This window comes from Musa acuminata, chromosome BXJ2-11 (assembly GCF_036884655.1).
Source record: "Musa acuminata AAA Group cultivar baxijiao chromosome BXJ2-11, Cavendish_Baxijiao_AAA, whole genome shotgun sequence".
In the NCBI taxonomy this organism is placed as follows: Eukaryota; Viridiplantae; Streptophyta; class Magnoliopsida; order Zingiberales; family Musaceae; genus Musa; species Musa acuminata.
Genome location: NC_088348.1, coordinates 29,643,185 through 29,658,504, shown reverse-complemented (window position 1 = coordinate 29,658,504; position 15,320 = coordinate 29,643,185). Strand labels below are relative to the sequence as shown.

Genomic DNA, 15,320 nt, shown 5'->3' with positions numbered 1-15,320 from the left:
ATGGGGAACAATAAGGTGGCCGTTCTCAGCGTCTCGGCCATCGTCCTCGTGGCCGTCGTGGCCACCGTCGCCGTCACCGTATCCAACCGCCAGTCCCGGCCGGCGCAAACTGAACTCTCCACCTCGAATAAGAACATCAAAGACTTCTGCCGCCCCACCGACTACCAGGCGACTTGCGAGAGCAGCCTCTCGGCGGTGGCCGGCAACACCACCGACCCCAAGGAGCTCGTCAACTTGGCCTTCCAGGTCACCATCGACCACATGAAGGAGGCCTTCAACCATTCCACGGTGCTGTCGGAGGCCGCCAAGGACTCCCGCACTTCCGACGCCCTCGAGAACTGCCGTGAGCTCCTCGACTACGCCATCGATGACCTCAAGAGCTCGATCGACCGGCTCGATGGTTTCTCCCTCACCAAGCTCGACAAGTTCCTGGATGACCTCAAGGTGTGGATCAGCGCCAGCATCACGTACCAGGAGACGTGCCTCGATGGGTTCGAGAACACGACCACCGACGCCGCGGAGTCCATGCGGAAGGCGCTCAACAGCTCTGCCGAGCTGACGAGCAACATCTTGGCCATCGTCACCAATTTCGACAGTGCGCTCGACTCGCTCAACCTCGGGTTCAACCGGAAGCTCCTCGCCGAGGAGTACCCCTCGTGGATCTCCCCCGGCAACCGGCGGCTCCTCCAGCAGAGCCCCGCCGAGCTGAAACCGAACATCACGGTAGCTAAGGACGGCTCCGGCGACGTCAAGACCATTGGCGAAGCCGTCCTCCGTGTCCCCACTAAAAGCAACTACACCTTCGTCATCTACATCAAGGAAGGAGTGTACGAGGAACAAGTGCAGGTCAACCGGAGCCTCACCAACGTGATGATGATCGGCGATGGGACATCCAAGACTAAGATCACCGGCAAGCTCAACTACATCGACGGCACAGCGACCTTCAAGACCGCCACAGTCGGTGAGTCCACCAGCTCCACGTCTGCGTTCATTTTAGGCCACTAATCGCATGCACGACGATTGATGCAGCTATCGTCGGCGACGGCTTCATCGGAAAGGACCTCTGGATCGAGAACTCGGCCGGGGCGGCGAAGCACCAGGCGGTGGCGCTTCGGGTGCAATCGGACAAATCGGTCTTCTACAACGTCCGGATGGACGGGTACCAGGACACGCTGTACGTGCACACCAAGCGGCAGTTCTACCGCGAGTGCACCATCTCCGGCACCATCGACTTCATCTTCGGCGACTCCCCCACGGTGTTCCAGAACTGCCTCATCCAGGCAAGGAAGCCACTCGACAACCAGCAGAACATCGTGACGGCACAGGGGCGCAAGGACCGGCGCCAGGCCAGCGCCATCATCCTCCACAACTGCACCATCAGCGCCGACCCCGCCTACTTCCCCGCTCGGAAGAAGCTGCCCACCTTCCTTGGCCGGCCATGGAAGGAGTTCTCGAGGACCTTCGTGCTGCAGTCTCAGCTGGACGACCTGATCGACCCCAAGGGGTGGCTTCCCTGGTCCGGCGACTTCGGCCTCAACTCCTGCTTCTACACCGAGCTCGACAACCGCGGCCCCGGCGCCGGCATGAGCCAGAGGGTGAATTGGAAGGGGGTGAAGTCCATCGACTACGCCCACGCGCAGAAGTTCACCGTGGAGCATTTCATCCAGGGCAACGCGTGGCTGCCGAAGACCGGCGTGCCGTTCATTCCCGGCCTCCTGCCGATGACTGAGAGCGGCAGGATCCACTGACGTAGTGCCTCGATCGAAGCAGCGGAAGCCGCTTGTTTTAAGTAGATGGCATTCCAACTACGTGCCCAGTTGTAAGCATTGCAGTAATGCAGCCAAGTCTCTCTGTGACATTTTTGTAGGGGTTTTGCCTGCCTTTGCCATTAATTCAATACATTCATGCAGTCCAATCACTATGACTGTTGGCTGTATGCTTCCATTAAATATGATGGATAAATGCAATAATATCATTGGTGAATATAACGATACAATCATCAACGGCAACTAAATCTCCGGCCTTTGAGGTGTTTGTTCCATCACACTCGGAACAGCCTCCGACCCTTAGCCAACCACAAGAGAGACTTCCCTCCTTAAAACTCTCTTCTGGTTCATCCCCACCGCTCGACTCTTCTTCCTTCGGCATCATGGGAGACGTTCAAGTCCCTCTCAGGCTGTCCGCCCCGTACTTCATCTGCGCCGCCACTGCGGCAAGCGAAGAGCGCATCCACTGCTCGACCTCCCGTGCTTCCCCTCTGACCTTAGCCGTGGCCTTCTGTAAGTCCCCCCGTAAGCTCATCAAGCTGTTCTCCTCCTCCAAACAAAGAAGAAAAGCCCATGCAGGTGGAAGAAGATGGTGGTGTTTCTTCGCCAAGAGCAAAGCGTCGGAGAAAATTAGATTCGGGAGCGGCAGCAGCCCCGTCGACGGGGAAGAAGACGGCACTGGATCTTCTTCTGCATGTCAGGAGAGGTCTCCCAAGGAGCCATCTCCGCCCTCGTCTATCTCGCCCACGTCTGTACTGGAGAAAAAGCTCTACGTCGACGGAGACAGCATCGAGGACGACGATGGTGTAAAGAAGACCATCAGATTCGATTCTTCTGAATCTTCCATCAGCCGCAATGTCTCAAGGAAGCTACAAAGAGAGGTTTCTAGCAATGTATTCGACGAGAGCACTAGAGACGGCAAAGCTTTTGAGTCCGTTGCAAGCACTCGCGTTCCACTCTCGAGCTTGTTGGTATACACAATTGATGAGTCCCTCGAGGAGGAAAAAGATGGGACAGAATCACACAACTCCGAGACCTCTTCATGCGATGGTAACACATCGACGAGCTTAAGGCCGAACGCTCCAAGTGACATCCTGAAGACTGAAGCAGGCGATTTCACACAGCAAAATGTCGCTACCAGCGACTCCGACGAAGAAGCAGACCAATATGAGAAGCTGGAAATGGAAACAGAGACCGCACAAGTCTCGCGAACGAGCAAGGAGATGCAAGCGTATGAGGCTCTACCTGGCAATGGAGATGATCCTTACCTGGTCATGAGGCTACCCAAGAGGACTTCGTCTGCTCCCTTTGACCTTCTCAAGACGAAAATGCTGCATGGCATGCACACCTCACGAGGTCTCTCGTCAATGGCCTTGCGGTTTTCAGCAGCATCGCGATTGAGTCGGAAGAAGCAGCAGCGATCCGATGAATGCGCCGGAGATGAACTCTGGAGCAAGAAGATTCTAATGGGGAAACGGTGCCAGGAACCAAAGGCGGACGACTGTCATTCCCTGGACGACGGAGTCGAGCTTTGGAAGAAGAAGATCACGGCAGGGAAGCAGTGCCAGGAGTTGACCTTGTATGACTTCCCCGACAATGGCCAATGGGCGAAGACTCCAGCATCCGAAGAGGACGAATCAGACTGCCCCTTGATCTCTGATGCTGAGAAAGAGATGGAAGCGGTGGAGCCCAGTCTCTCTTGTATAGAACTGATGGAATTGGAAGCTGAATACTTCAGCAACGCAGTTCCATTCAAAGGATTTGTGTTGTCTTCTTTAGCTTAGCAAGCCTATCTGTTCTTGCTCCACTCTAAGGTAGCTTGTCATCTTCAATTGGTTTCAGAGTTCCTTGATTAGGCTTCCAAATAAGTAACTGCTGGTTACTCGCTCTCTTTGATTGCTTTGACACAGTGTAAATCTTTCTATATCATGAATAATCCTTCATGCAAATGAGTTTTCGCAGTCTAATTTCTTATTTTGTGTTTATTTTATATGCTTATTTTACAGTTTAATATGCATTTTAATTACTTTCTCTTGAAATTTTGGTAGAGGAAAATAAACAAAAAGTAAAGAATAAAGACTTTCCCCGAGGCGGTAACCATACCTCCTTCGTCCTGCCACCTTATCCGCTGTTTATCACCTCCACGACGACTCCGACACTTATGGGAATAGTTCTTCGCACGCCCAACACCGAAAAAGACCGAGCCACAGGCTAACACGTGGCTCCCTGATCACCCCGTATTGCGTAGGACCATGCGTCACACCACGCGGCCGCCGCGGCCGTGGATCCTCTCCAACTACGCCGTCAATTGTGACCCTCGATTCCCTCATCTTACCCGTCCGATGGTCCTGATCGCGGTGTAACAATTGGAGGGGATCCCATCCCGTGCAGACAAACCTTTTGGCCCCATGACACGGGTGGGACCCTTCCGCTTTCCCTTGTTCGGCAAAGGAGGTGGATACGAGAAAGCTATAATAAACTCTGGAACTCCCTCTGCTCCAGAAGAGTCCTTTCCGTCGAGCGGAGACGACGACGACGGCGGCGGCGGCGCCGTGGAAACGCCCGAACTGGAGCTGCTTCCTCCCCTTTCTCTTTCGATCTAAGGTGCGATCTCCCTTTGACCACTGATTCGGATCCAATTTATTCCTTTTCCAGCTCGTCTTCCGTCCACCGGCGGTTTGGTGGACCAAAGATTTTGGTTTTGATGTCCCTTCGGACTCCAGATCTCGGTTCCCTCTTCCGTTTACTTTTGTTGGTCTGTGTTGTTGGTGGAGCGGCTCCGTAAATTCGAAATTTTTACTGGTACCAGTGCTGACGAGTTCTAGGGCTTGGTGCAATTAGTGAGTTCGAGATGGTGGATCAGTGGGGTTCAATCGTTCTGCGATAACATTCATGGGTCGAGGTGTTCGATATGGCCGCTTGATCGAAAGTTGGGTGTGATGGATTGGAAAGCTTAGCTATCATAGTTAGCATGCAATGATGTTAATCTTGACGAGTGTACTGTTTCTTTTTGGACATTAATTCCCTTGCACATGCGTTAATTATGGAGGAATCTGTGCCCGAGGGAAGGCAACTATTCGTAGCACACATCCACTTCTACACCTGTCAAGCACCAACTACAGAGAAGGTTTACGATCGTAGGTCATATAAGCTGGATGAGATTTCCCAGCAAGGACAACTCCAGGTTCATCTCGTCTAGGATTAGAACTACACAATTCCATAATCTCATCAAAGGTAAACACGTTTCTACCACTAAATTAACTGGTCAACACTTAAGGCTCATCTTTTGGCCTTCATGATTTAAAACGTGGTCACAGTGTATTAGTGAATGAGGTATGCGTATGTAGTGGCTATGTATGAAGTTTCATATGATGTTCATATTAAAATATTTGAAAAAGGACAATAATTTATGTTAAAAAGAATAAATGTTAACTGATTTTAATTAATTATTAGCTAATTTAAGCTATGGCCAACTCAAGAATTCATGGATAACAATTTTATTTTCAAGTGATGAGTTATGGGCCTACCATCAAAGGATAACTAAATTACTTGGATACATGTTGGTTACATGTCGAATGTGATTGCTTGAAGATACTTCGAATAATTCGATTAGGGATGCTAGTTAAATAACAAACACTTGTTTTTGGTTTCTGTGATGTGCCTTTGCTATGTCAATTTTTCTCTTATTAGTGGCCCATATCTAAATTAATGCTTTATAAGAATGAATAAACAGTCTAATTGACTAATGGTAGGTTATTACGAGGTCATCATAAACAACATTATTGGCACGGAACTAGGATCCAAATCATGCATGCTCCCATTCCCATCTATCTTACTCCCTCTGTTTATTTGAGCAATCTATGATAAGTATCTACTCATTTCTTTTCTGCATGTTTGAAAATTATTTATTTGTCTTTGTGCTAGCTTCTGGCACAAACATATAGACAACGTTGTCAATTTGGCTTATGCCAATAAAATATCCATGTTTTATCAAGTCTTTGTCCATGTTGTGACTATTGACTAGGAAATTTTCCTCTGTAGGGATGTAGAAGAAAATATTAGGCCTTGCAGTGATTGATAGAGGATGGAGAACTGTGACTGCATTGAGCCACAATGGCCTGCAGATGAGCTTCTGATTAAATATCAGTACATATCAGACTTTTTCATCGCACTTGCTTACTTCTCCATCCCTCTTGAGCTCATTTATTTTGTAAAGAAGTCTTCCTTCTTTCCTTATAGATGGGTTTTGATACAATTTGGTGCATTTATTGTTCTATGTGGAGCAACTCATTTGATTAACTTGTGGACCTTTACCGTGCACTCAAAAACTCTTGCCATTGTTATGACCATCGCAAAAGTTTCAACTGCTGTAGTGTCCTGTGCAACAGCTTTGATGCTTGTTCACATCATTCCTGATTTATTAAGTGTGAAAACAAGGGAGCTATTTCTGAAGAATAAAGCTGAAGAACTTGACAGGGAAATGGGCCTGATACGAACACAGGAAGAAACGGGAAGACATGTTCGAATGCTTACTCATGAAATCAGAAGCACACTTGATAGAGATACAATACTAAAGACTACTCTTGTTGAGCTGGGAAGAACCTTGGGCTTGGAGGAATGTGCACTATGGATGCCATCACGTAATGGTTCATCGCTTTATCTCTCCCGTACATTGCACCACCAACTTCCTACTGGTTCCACAGTGCCAATTAACCTTCCTGTAGTTAACCAAATTTTCAGTAGCAATCATGCAATGATAATTCCCCATACTTGTCAATTAGCAAAGATACGACCATCATCAGGAAGATATGTGCCACCGGAGGTTGCTGCAGTGCGAGTTCCACTTTTACATCTTTCAAATTTTCAAATAAATGACTGGTCAGAACTTTCGGCGAAGAGCTATGCAGTAATGGTTTTGATTCTCCCATCAGATAGTGCTAGAAAATGGCATGTTCATGAATTAGAGCTTGTCGAGGTGGTTGCTGATCAGGTACTCACTGTCTTCAATGTTCATTCCCTGTCTATGTGATTTATTAACATTTTTAGGTAGCTTTTTTAATTGAGAATTTGCCTTTTTTTTTCTTTGTAATTTTTTGCTATTGTTTTTATTTTCTTTAGCATGCTAGAAGTATTTCTGTAGTTTTATGATTCTTCTAAGTTCTTTGATTCTTTCAAGTTTACTAATTTCTGTCCCCAATTTTGTCTGTGCTGCATGCCAGATACTATGTACTGAGGTCTTTCCTAGTATTAATCCTATTAGCCCAAGAAAATATTGATAAATTTATGATAGCACTAAAGCTAATTATTAAAATGCAGATTAACTTCTGCATGTTCTTTATTCTAGTTCAACATATTTCTGTTCAGATGTGTTTATCACCTATGCCTTTTCTTTTTCCCTTTCTCTGAATAGATGTTCAGTTCATGGTTCACCTACCAAACATATTCTAGTTCAAGTTAAGCATGTTCAGTTCATAAGATTAGGGATTTCTACTGTTACCCATTGAAATGAGGGTAGAATTTTTAGTAATGCTACTATAGGATTTTATGATTAATATGCTTAGGTGGGATATCAAGGGTGTTTGGCTACAATCCAAGAATTTCAGTAAGAAAATCACATGAAAACCCTCTACCAAATGGGGCCTTAGAGATTTGCATCTTAGCTATATATGCTTTTTATAATCTGTTAGGAGTTAATAACCCCTCAAGAACTTTCTCACTAAAGGTTTATAGCTGAGAGCTTGAGAGGTCATATAATAATGACATCAACCAGTGAATTATGCTTGAACTTTCTTTTTGTACTTTTGCCAAATAGATGGTACAAACATTAATCCTGCCGGTTACTAGTGATTGATAATAGTGCACCAAAAATTCATATACATTATACACTAGTGTCTTGTCTAATGAAAAATGAAGACAACTTGAGAATATTAGCCATAGTTGTGAATCTTATCTGTGGTGACTGTTCAATTTATCTAATAGACCTGTTTCTAATAGGTTAACTCAATTCTTTTCCTGTTGCAAGTATCTAAAAGGCCTGGTTCTCTCAAGAGTCCGACATGCTGACTATTTGTAGTTATTGAACCATCAAAGAATTTCACCTTTAATATCGTCTGAATATAAATGTCATAAACTGAGATGGCATTATGGAAGTGCTCAACAAATCCTTTCATTGGACATATGTTGAGGTTTTAAGGCTCAGACAATCACAATCCAATCGGCAGACTCGAATTAGTATGAACTGTAGCCCACATGAGTATGGTCAAAATACTGTGACCGTTGAATTTTGTTGGTGTGTCCCTGAGATAAGAAGGAAAATGATGAAGGGGAGTAAATGAAGAAAGTAGAAGAGAAGGAGAAAGGACCATCTAAGATGTTGTGCCATTGCTGCTTCCACTATGAATGTGAAAGAGGGGTCTTAGAAGTACACCGTTGTCCTTGCGCTCCATGTCCTCTCTACTGATGGAGATCCATTTTATATCTCATTCCCAAAACTTTCTCATTTTGCTCGGCTAATATGTCGAACCTATAGGTGAGACCTAAACAAGCTGACTTAACAACCCCATAGATGGCTTGTGATAGGGCCACATGGGATGAAATTCTCTGGGGATGTATTTCCTGTACATGTATTTAGATAAAATAAGGCAAAATATAATATAACAAAATTTAAAAAAGAACTTTTATGCATGGATATTAGTATTAAGCTGTTGCATTTGTAAATTTAGTTTTTATTTGCTAATATTCAAAATTTTATGGATTCTACTTATACTAATTTCTTGAATAATTTTTTTTTTATTTTGTCAATTTTTTTTATCTTTAAATTATTATTATTATTTATTTTATTATTTTATCGACCTGACCTCTTTCTGATGTCCATCTGAACCTTGGATTCTGATTCAGAGATTGTTACATGAGCCTGGTACAAGCAGTAGATCTGTAATGTCTTCTCTTAAACATTCAGGATGACTGTCATGATTATTTGTTCACATGGCTAAAATATGGTGATGCCTTATGCATGTTGGTTTTGGTGACAACATCATCTTAGTTGGTAGATGATTAAAAAATACAGGAACAATAGTTTCCCTTTTTCTTCTCTGGATGCATAAAATTTTTAGCTCGTTCAGCTTCTTCTGGAGATTTATTGATTTTCTTAAGTTTGACATATTCTTTTTTGTCTGCACAAGTTCATATGGCTTGTTATTCTCACTCATTTTGTCATAAGCATGGCTCTTCTGTCTGTCCCAACAAAATAAATTCTACAACTTTTGAAAGTGCCTAGTGAAGTGCGAAAAGAAATTTTGTCATTAATTTCTCAAGTACTTGCATTGCATATGGTATGAGTTCCTAATATATGCTTCTAGACACTCAAAAGCACTAAAAACCTCTGTTCAGGTAGCAGTTGCACTTTCACATGCAGCTATACTAGAAGAATCTATGCGGGCACGTGATCTACTAATGGAACAAAATGTTGCCCTAGATTATGCACGTCAGGAGGCAGAATTAGCAATTCGTGCTCGCAATGATTTTCTAGCTGTCATGAACCATGAAATGCGAACTCCATTACATGCAATTATTACACTTTCTTCCTTGCTTCTGGAGACTGAACTAAACCCCGAACAGCGATCAATGGTTGAGACCGTCTTGAAAAGTAGCAGCCTTTTGGCAACACTCATCAATGATATTTTAGATCTTTCTAAGTTGGAGGATGGAAGCCTTGAGCTAGAAATTGGAACTTTTAATCTACATTCTGTCTTCAGAGAGGTAACTTGTTTCTTTTTTATGTTAACCTTGATTGTGTGTGTGTTTGGTGTATGTATATAACATTAAAGATAGTTGTACTTTGTCTGGAAATTTTTTTGTATTATAGGTTGTGAATTTTATAAAGCCAATTGCAGCTGTCAAGAAGCTATCAGTGTCACTTATGCTGTCACCTGACCTGCCATTGTGTGCCATTGGAGATGAAAAACGGCTTATGCAAATTTTGTTAAATATAGTTGGTAATGCTGTTAAATTTACGAAGGAAGGTCACATTTCACTTGCAGCTTCCGTTGCCAGGGCAGATTACTTGAGGGATTTTAGAGCTTCTGAATTTTATCCAGTTTCTAGTGATGGGCACTTCTACTTGAGAGTTCAGGTATTGTCAGTATCCCATGCTTGATTAACCTGTAGCATTTTGGTTATCTCGCCATAATGTGACATGAATAGTAAATCATATGTAAGGAAAAATTAGAGAGCAGTTAGATAACATTAGAGAGTGGAAAATTTTGTGTTAATTGATTCCCTCTTAGGAACACCATAAAAATCTGAGTTATAGTTTAATTGGCTTCTTAAAAGGCTTAAAAGTTCAAGAGCTCTTCACATTCACCATTTCACCACATTCTTTCTTCACTAGGCTCGCTCCTTAAAAGAATTACTTGGGGACATGGCAACTAGTGTCCTGACAGGATCTTAAATGGTAATCGAGAATTGAGATCACAAGCTGTTTACTGTAAATTGATGGTGCATCAATAGACTGTTGGCCTCTAATTGATGCAGGAGCAGCACTGTTATCAGAAGACTGCATGATCTCATATCATGTTTCGAGATGTAATTTTAGAAATTGTTTGTTATAATTATACTGAATCTATTCTCCTTTATTCTTGCAGGTCAAGGATACTGGTTGTGGAATTAGTTCTCAAGATTTACCACATCTCTTCACCAAATTTGCACATGGCCGGAATGTAGCAAGTCGAGGATTCAGTGGCAGCGGCCTTGGGCTTGCCATTTGTAAGAGGTATAGCCATATAGTATTGACACCTTTTTTTTTTTTTGCTAATTCACATGGATTCAGAAGACTAGTCTTTGATTACAAGGCCTTGCAAGTGTCTCTTTTTGCATATATTTCCTTCTAATGATCAAACTTAGACTAAAGCCTCAACTTGGATTTCTTGCACTAACATCCTGCTGTTTGTTTTCCTAATGGAAACTTACACTAAGGACCCAACAATAATACATTAGCAGTTGCATCAGACTATATTGCATGATTACCAGAATAAAGCACAGAGCAACATATCAAAATGACTATAAAGAAGCTGTACTATGATGTGTACCACTTTGCATTCATGGTAGCAAAATCATCATAATGTCAATATGCACAACTATCCAAGTACCTCTTTACTTGCACTGCCTTAGATTATCATTTCAATTTGGCAGGATGAGTATTTTGTGACAGGTTAATTGTTACACTAAGGTTAAAACCATATCAGGTGATGGACCATTAAGCAACACAGTGCAAGTAAACAAAACTTGGTTGTTTATGTGAATTGGCATGTAGGGTGAATATAAGGAGCACTTAATGAGCATCTACATTGATCTTCTCCTGTACACGTCTGTGAAATCAATCAATTTTGTTAGTACTAGTACTGCTGCTTCTTGTCATACATACACATCCTTAATTACTTCTTTCTGGCCTCGTATCAGATATGTGAGTCTCATGCAAGGTCACATCTGGCTTGAAAGCGAAGGCATTGGAAAGGGTTGCATGGCAACATTTGTAGTGAAACTTGGAATTTGTGAAAATCCAGATGGATCTCAGCAGAAAATTGTGCTGTTGCCTTGGACAAAGCACGGGCAGGAAGATACTTCTAGCTCAAGAGGAATGCCAAAAGATCAGAAAGCTTTTATTCCATTGAAGCCTCGGTATCAAAGAAGTGTATAGATACTATGGGATATAACTTACAAGCATGCAAGTATTCCCATATCTACACCAAATATAATGTGATTAAGGTGCAGGAGCTTTATGTGGGAAAGATTAATGTTGGTGCTCTCAGGCTGCGTATGTTGTTGTAGGGTTGACATGTAATTTTTAGATGGGCATTGTTGTTGCGTCAACTTGCCTTACAATATTCTAATTTATGCTTTCCCCACATTCTTCACTTACCTCGATCTGCCTACTAATTCTATTGATTAGATTTCTCTGGTGAATTTTGCTGTTGATTGTTCCCATTCCTCTCTCTCTCCTTTGATTCACAGGATTAACAATCATTTCAGAGTATTTGATATGTTATTGGAAATATTTTCATTCACAGTTTTGATTATATATATTTTGGGCATGCAGCAGTAGTGCTGAACAATAATACATCAAGCATTTCATCAGACAAAGATTAGCATCAATCCATGTTATTGTTGGACGACCTTCGAATTAAGACCACACAACACATCAACTTAACGATGTATCAATGAAAGAATAGGCATACAGCGGAGCAGTCGTCGACGGCGACTCCTCTCCTCTTGCGCTTCCATGCGCCGACGGCACACTCCACAAGCCTTTTGGCTGACTTCCGTCTGTCCTTTGTCGATGATACAATGTTCACAGCTTCTTGGTTGGAGATGACATCCCATACCTAAGCAATTGGTCAAACTCACTGTCAGAGATGATAAGTGTGATCATCTTGAAAACAGAACATGATGCTAATTTATTTGGATTTAAAATCACTCCATTTGTAAAGCATGTAGAAAAAGAAAACAGAAACAAAAATCTTTTTGTTTTTCGCACACTCGAGAAGCTAGTTTGTGTTGTTTGATCAAATGTTCCTAAAGGTAATCAGATCAAAAAGATTTGCATTTGCAAGAATGAAGTGTAAATGAAACTAAAATATATAGATTTCTTTGTATTAACACATAAAAGCCAGTTGCAGTTACCCCATCTGTGGCAAGTACCACAAACTGATCTCTGCCGGTTATGCTCCTTTGAGTCACTTCAGGCACAGAAATAAGGCCAAAATCTTTGATGCAGTAATCTCCAAATGCTCTCGACATGGCCAATCCTGGTGCTTCCTCATTTGGTAGCCACACCCTGTGCACACCAGGTTCATCTTGCAAACAAAACACACGGCCTTTGCACTGAGTTATGCGCTCAGCTTCCTCTGAAATCAACAGAGGTTGATATTATAACCCTATAAGCAATCTAAAGCTAATGAAACACACATGGAGAAACAGTATCCTCAAAAGATCTTATGCAATTTTGGATTTCTCATGTTGTTTGATTACCATTTGCAAAACTAGTAATTCGTTTGCTATGATATTCTCATTGTTGATGCGTGTAGGACATGAAACTTACGAGGTAAGTTTGGTTTAAAATCAATGGTAAGTTGAATAGGAACCAAGCTGCCATCATCAGAAGTCGTCGCTAACACAGCACGCGAATCACCGATATTTGCTATTACCATGAGTTCCCCCTGAAAAGCGAACAGTCAGAAACATCACACAAAATGTAGATATTACAAGTAGTTATTAGCAGTAACGGCAATCGCTACAAGAAATATCTTTAAAAAAAAAGGACATAATTCTCTTGTCGAGGAAAATTATTTTGCCAGAGTTGGTTCTCGGTATGATATTGTGTGTTTCTTATTGAAAGTGCAGCCAATTCCCTTGAAGCTCATCCTCTTGTCAATCAGTAAGTTGGTGACAGTAGTTTCGATCGTCATTTCCTAATCTTGAATCAGTAGGAGAAAAAATATACGGAGATGGATACGATACTAGGAAGAAATGTTAATTGCAAGCACCATGTTCTAAATTACTTGTCATTACAATCAAACTTCAGGTGAACTACAGTTTTGAAAATTCTTCATGTAATCTGTTCTTACCGTCTGCTTGCATGAGTTTAAGGTGTTCGCCTAAATATCATTTCTTCCAATTTTGTGACAGAACTTGGCAGCTATATTAAGGGTCTTGTACTATCCATACTTGCACTTAAACAGGAACAGGAAGCAAACTACTGTAGGGAAGAACTAGAAAACTTAAAACTACTTCAGAGAGGGTAAATTCTATTATTGCTTAAGCTATTCAAGAATTCCATAGAGATTGAAAGATAGACAATGAGAAAGCCTAAAGATTAGTACAAGTTGTTGGCAGTCATAAACTTGTCCTATTACGCTATCAGAAGCTGTATCCATGATTCACATGATTCAAGCGACAAATTATTGCCAAATTTGACAATGACATGCATTTTCAATCCATTTCAAAGGCATTATATCCACTGCATCCACGTTGCAGTTCAGAAATAACGGTTGGTCTTTAGATCACATTTTACATACTCCAAGTTAAATATGCTTACTGGACATGAAAAACTCATGAAGTGGTTGCTAATTTTCTTGCTTTTCTAATCATAAGTTCAAGGAAGAGACAGATGAACCAATCACCAACCAGGGTCACTTGATCCAGGAGATAACCTCAGAGTAATACATATTAGAAACTTTTATTTAAGCAGAGATCATTTCCTGTAAAACAACACCAGAAAAAAATGCTGCCCTACATGCAAAACTAGCAATGGAACAGAGCAATTGAGGAAGAAACTGATTAAGGTGTTTGAGCATGAAGACTTATTTCTAGAAAAAAAATAATAAAACAGATGAAATTTAATTGGTTATTACTTGCTTGACGATTGTGAGAGCGGTAGTGCCACTACGGAACGAATCCAGCCGACGATCATGTTCAAGCTCCTTATCCACCGCGGCAAAACTTTTAATATATGATTGCTTCCACACATCAAAATGGCAAGGCTTTTTATCAGCAACCAAAGAAGCCAGTGCAAGAGCCTCCTGCCAGTTGCAAAGTAGAGATGAAGGAAGCGACTTCCGGACTGCTTTAGCCACATAGTGCCCCCATGATCCATGGCCGTCGAATATTCCACAAAACATCATGTCTTCTTGGCATCCAAATTCCTAATAGCAATTCAAACCCAATTGCTTCAACAATTGAATCAAACATGGAAACTATGTTCAATTAATTAATCTTTAATAGCTCAAGCATCTGACAAGATGATGGAAATGAGCAGAACATTGTTATGACCTATGCAATTGTGCAATTTCGTAGTAGAACAAAATATGATGAAACAGTATCACATTGTTTTTTGTTCTGAAATTGATTTGATGATAGAAAACCCAAAATTATCTCCACCTAAATCCTATTGCTATCTGAGGCACGAAGTTTGCCTAGAATTTTATGCAATCGATTCAGATAAAGCCATTAAAGGGGCAGATGAAGCATGAATTCCAAGAGTAAAAGCAAGCAATCACCAAAACATGCTAAAAGCAAAAGAACACATACCAAAATGCACAGAGACCGCATGAAATAGATATGGGATCGAAGGAGTACCTCCCAAACAATAGAACAGTCCTGATTCACCCCCTTCTCCCCCCTCTGCGAGAACACGGACACGCAGCTCCTCGTCGTGCCCGATGACCGCAATATCGTATCATTCTTCTTCGCCTCCCGTCTCAGCTCATCCGCCGCCTCCCTGCCTTCCTCCACCCCCGGAACCTTCCTCTTCCCTGCGTACAGCGACTTCGCGAGCCCATTCAACAACGACGACAACTGCCGCATCAGTCCTCGCCTCCGGATCCAATCAAAAGCTCCAGCCTTTGGCCAAAGAAGGAACCTTTTCGGACTGGAGCGAAGCAACCGCGACGAAAAGGCCGGAAGAAGATGCTAAAGCTATGGAGAACCTTGGATCCGATTAAGCTGGAAAGGGCAGCAGGAAGCCATGGCTGCCTTGTGCGAGCTTCCCTGATGGTCTCC

At 42.6% G+C, this 15,320-nt stretch overlaps 3 protein-coding genes across 5 annotated transcripts; 2 read left to right on the top strand and 1 right to left on the bottom strand.

Annotated features, from left to right (window-relative positions):
• LOC135627591 (putative pectinesterase/pectinesterase inhibitor 28) lies at nucleotides 1-1,748 on the top strand. The gene is made up of 2 exons (XM_065133715.1): nucleotides 1-961; nucleotides 1,030-1,748. The coding sequence occupies exons 1-2, from the start codon at nucleotides 1-3 to the stop codon at nucleotides 1,746-1,748; spliced, it is 1,680 nt and encodes a 559-aa protein (XP_064989787.1).
• Nucleotides 1,749-4,215: 2,467 nt separating this feature from the next.
• On the top strand, nucleotides 4,216-11,681 carry LOC135626714 (probable ethylene response sensor 1). Of its 3 annotated transcripts, XM_065132256.1 has the most exons (7): nucleotides 4,216-4,370; nucleotides 5,808-5,912; nucleotides 6,243-6,756; nucleotides 9,156-9,524; nucleotides 9,631-9,897; nucleotides 10,409-10,536; nucleotides 11,223-11,681. In XM_065132256.1, exons 2-7 carry the CDS (start codon nucleotides 5,851-5,853, stop codon nucleotides 11,458-11,460), a joined length of 1,578 nt encoding a protein of 525 aa, XP_064988328.1. In that variant the 5' UTR covers nucleotides 4,216-4,370; nucleotides 5,808-5,850; the 3' UTR covers nucleotides 11,461-11,681. The 3 variants fall into 3 exon arrangements, with proteins under 3 accessions (XP_064988328.1, XP_064988327.1, XP_064988329.1); XM_065132255.1 differs by having other exon boundaries at nucleotides 5,808-6,756; XM_065132257.1 differs by lacking the exon at nucleotides 5,808-5,912 and having other exon boundaries at nucleotides 4,233-4,370.
• Nucleotides 11,682-11,865: 184 nt separating this feature from the next.
• Nucleotides 11,866-15,320, bottom strand: LOC135586605 (probable protein phosphatase 2C 34). The gene is made up of 5 exons (XM_065132258.1): nucleotides 14,898-15,320; nucleotides 14,174-14,464; nucleotides 12,862-12,979; nucleotides 12,444-12,667; nucleotides 11,866-12,145 (listed from the first exon to the last, which is right to left on the bottom strand). Exons 1-5 carry the CDS (start codon nucleotides 15,123-15,125, stop codon nucleotides 11,978-11,980), a joined length of 1,029 nt encoding a protein of 342 aa, XP_064988330.1. The 5' UTR covers nucleotides 15,126-15,320; the 3' UTR covers nucleotides 11,866-11,977.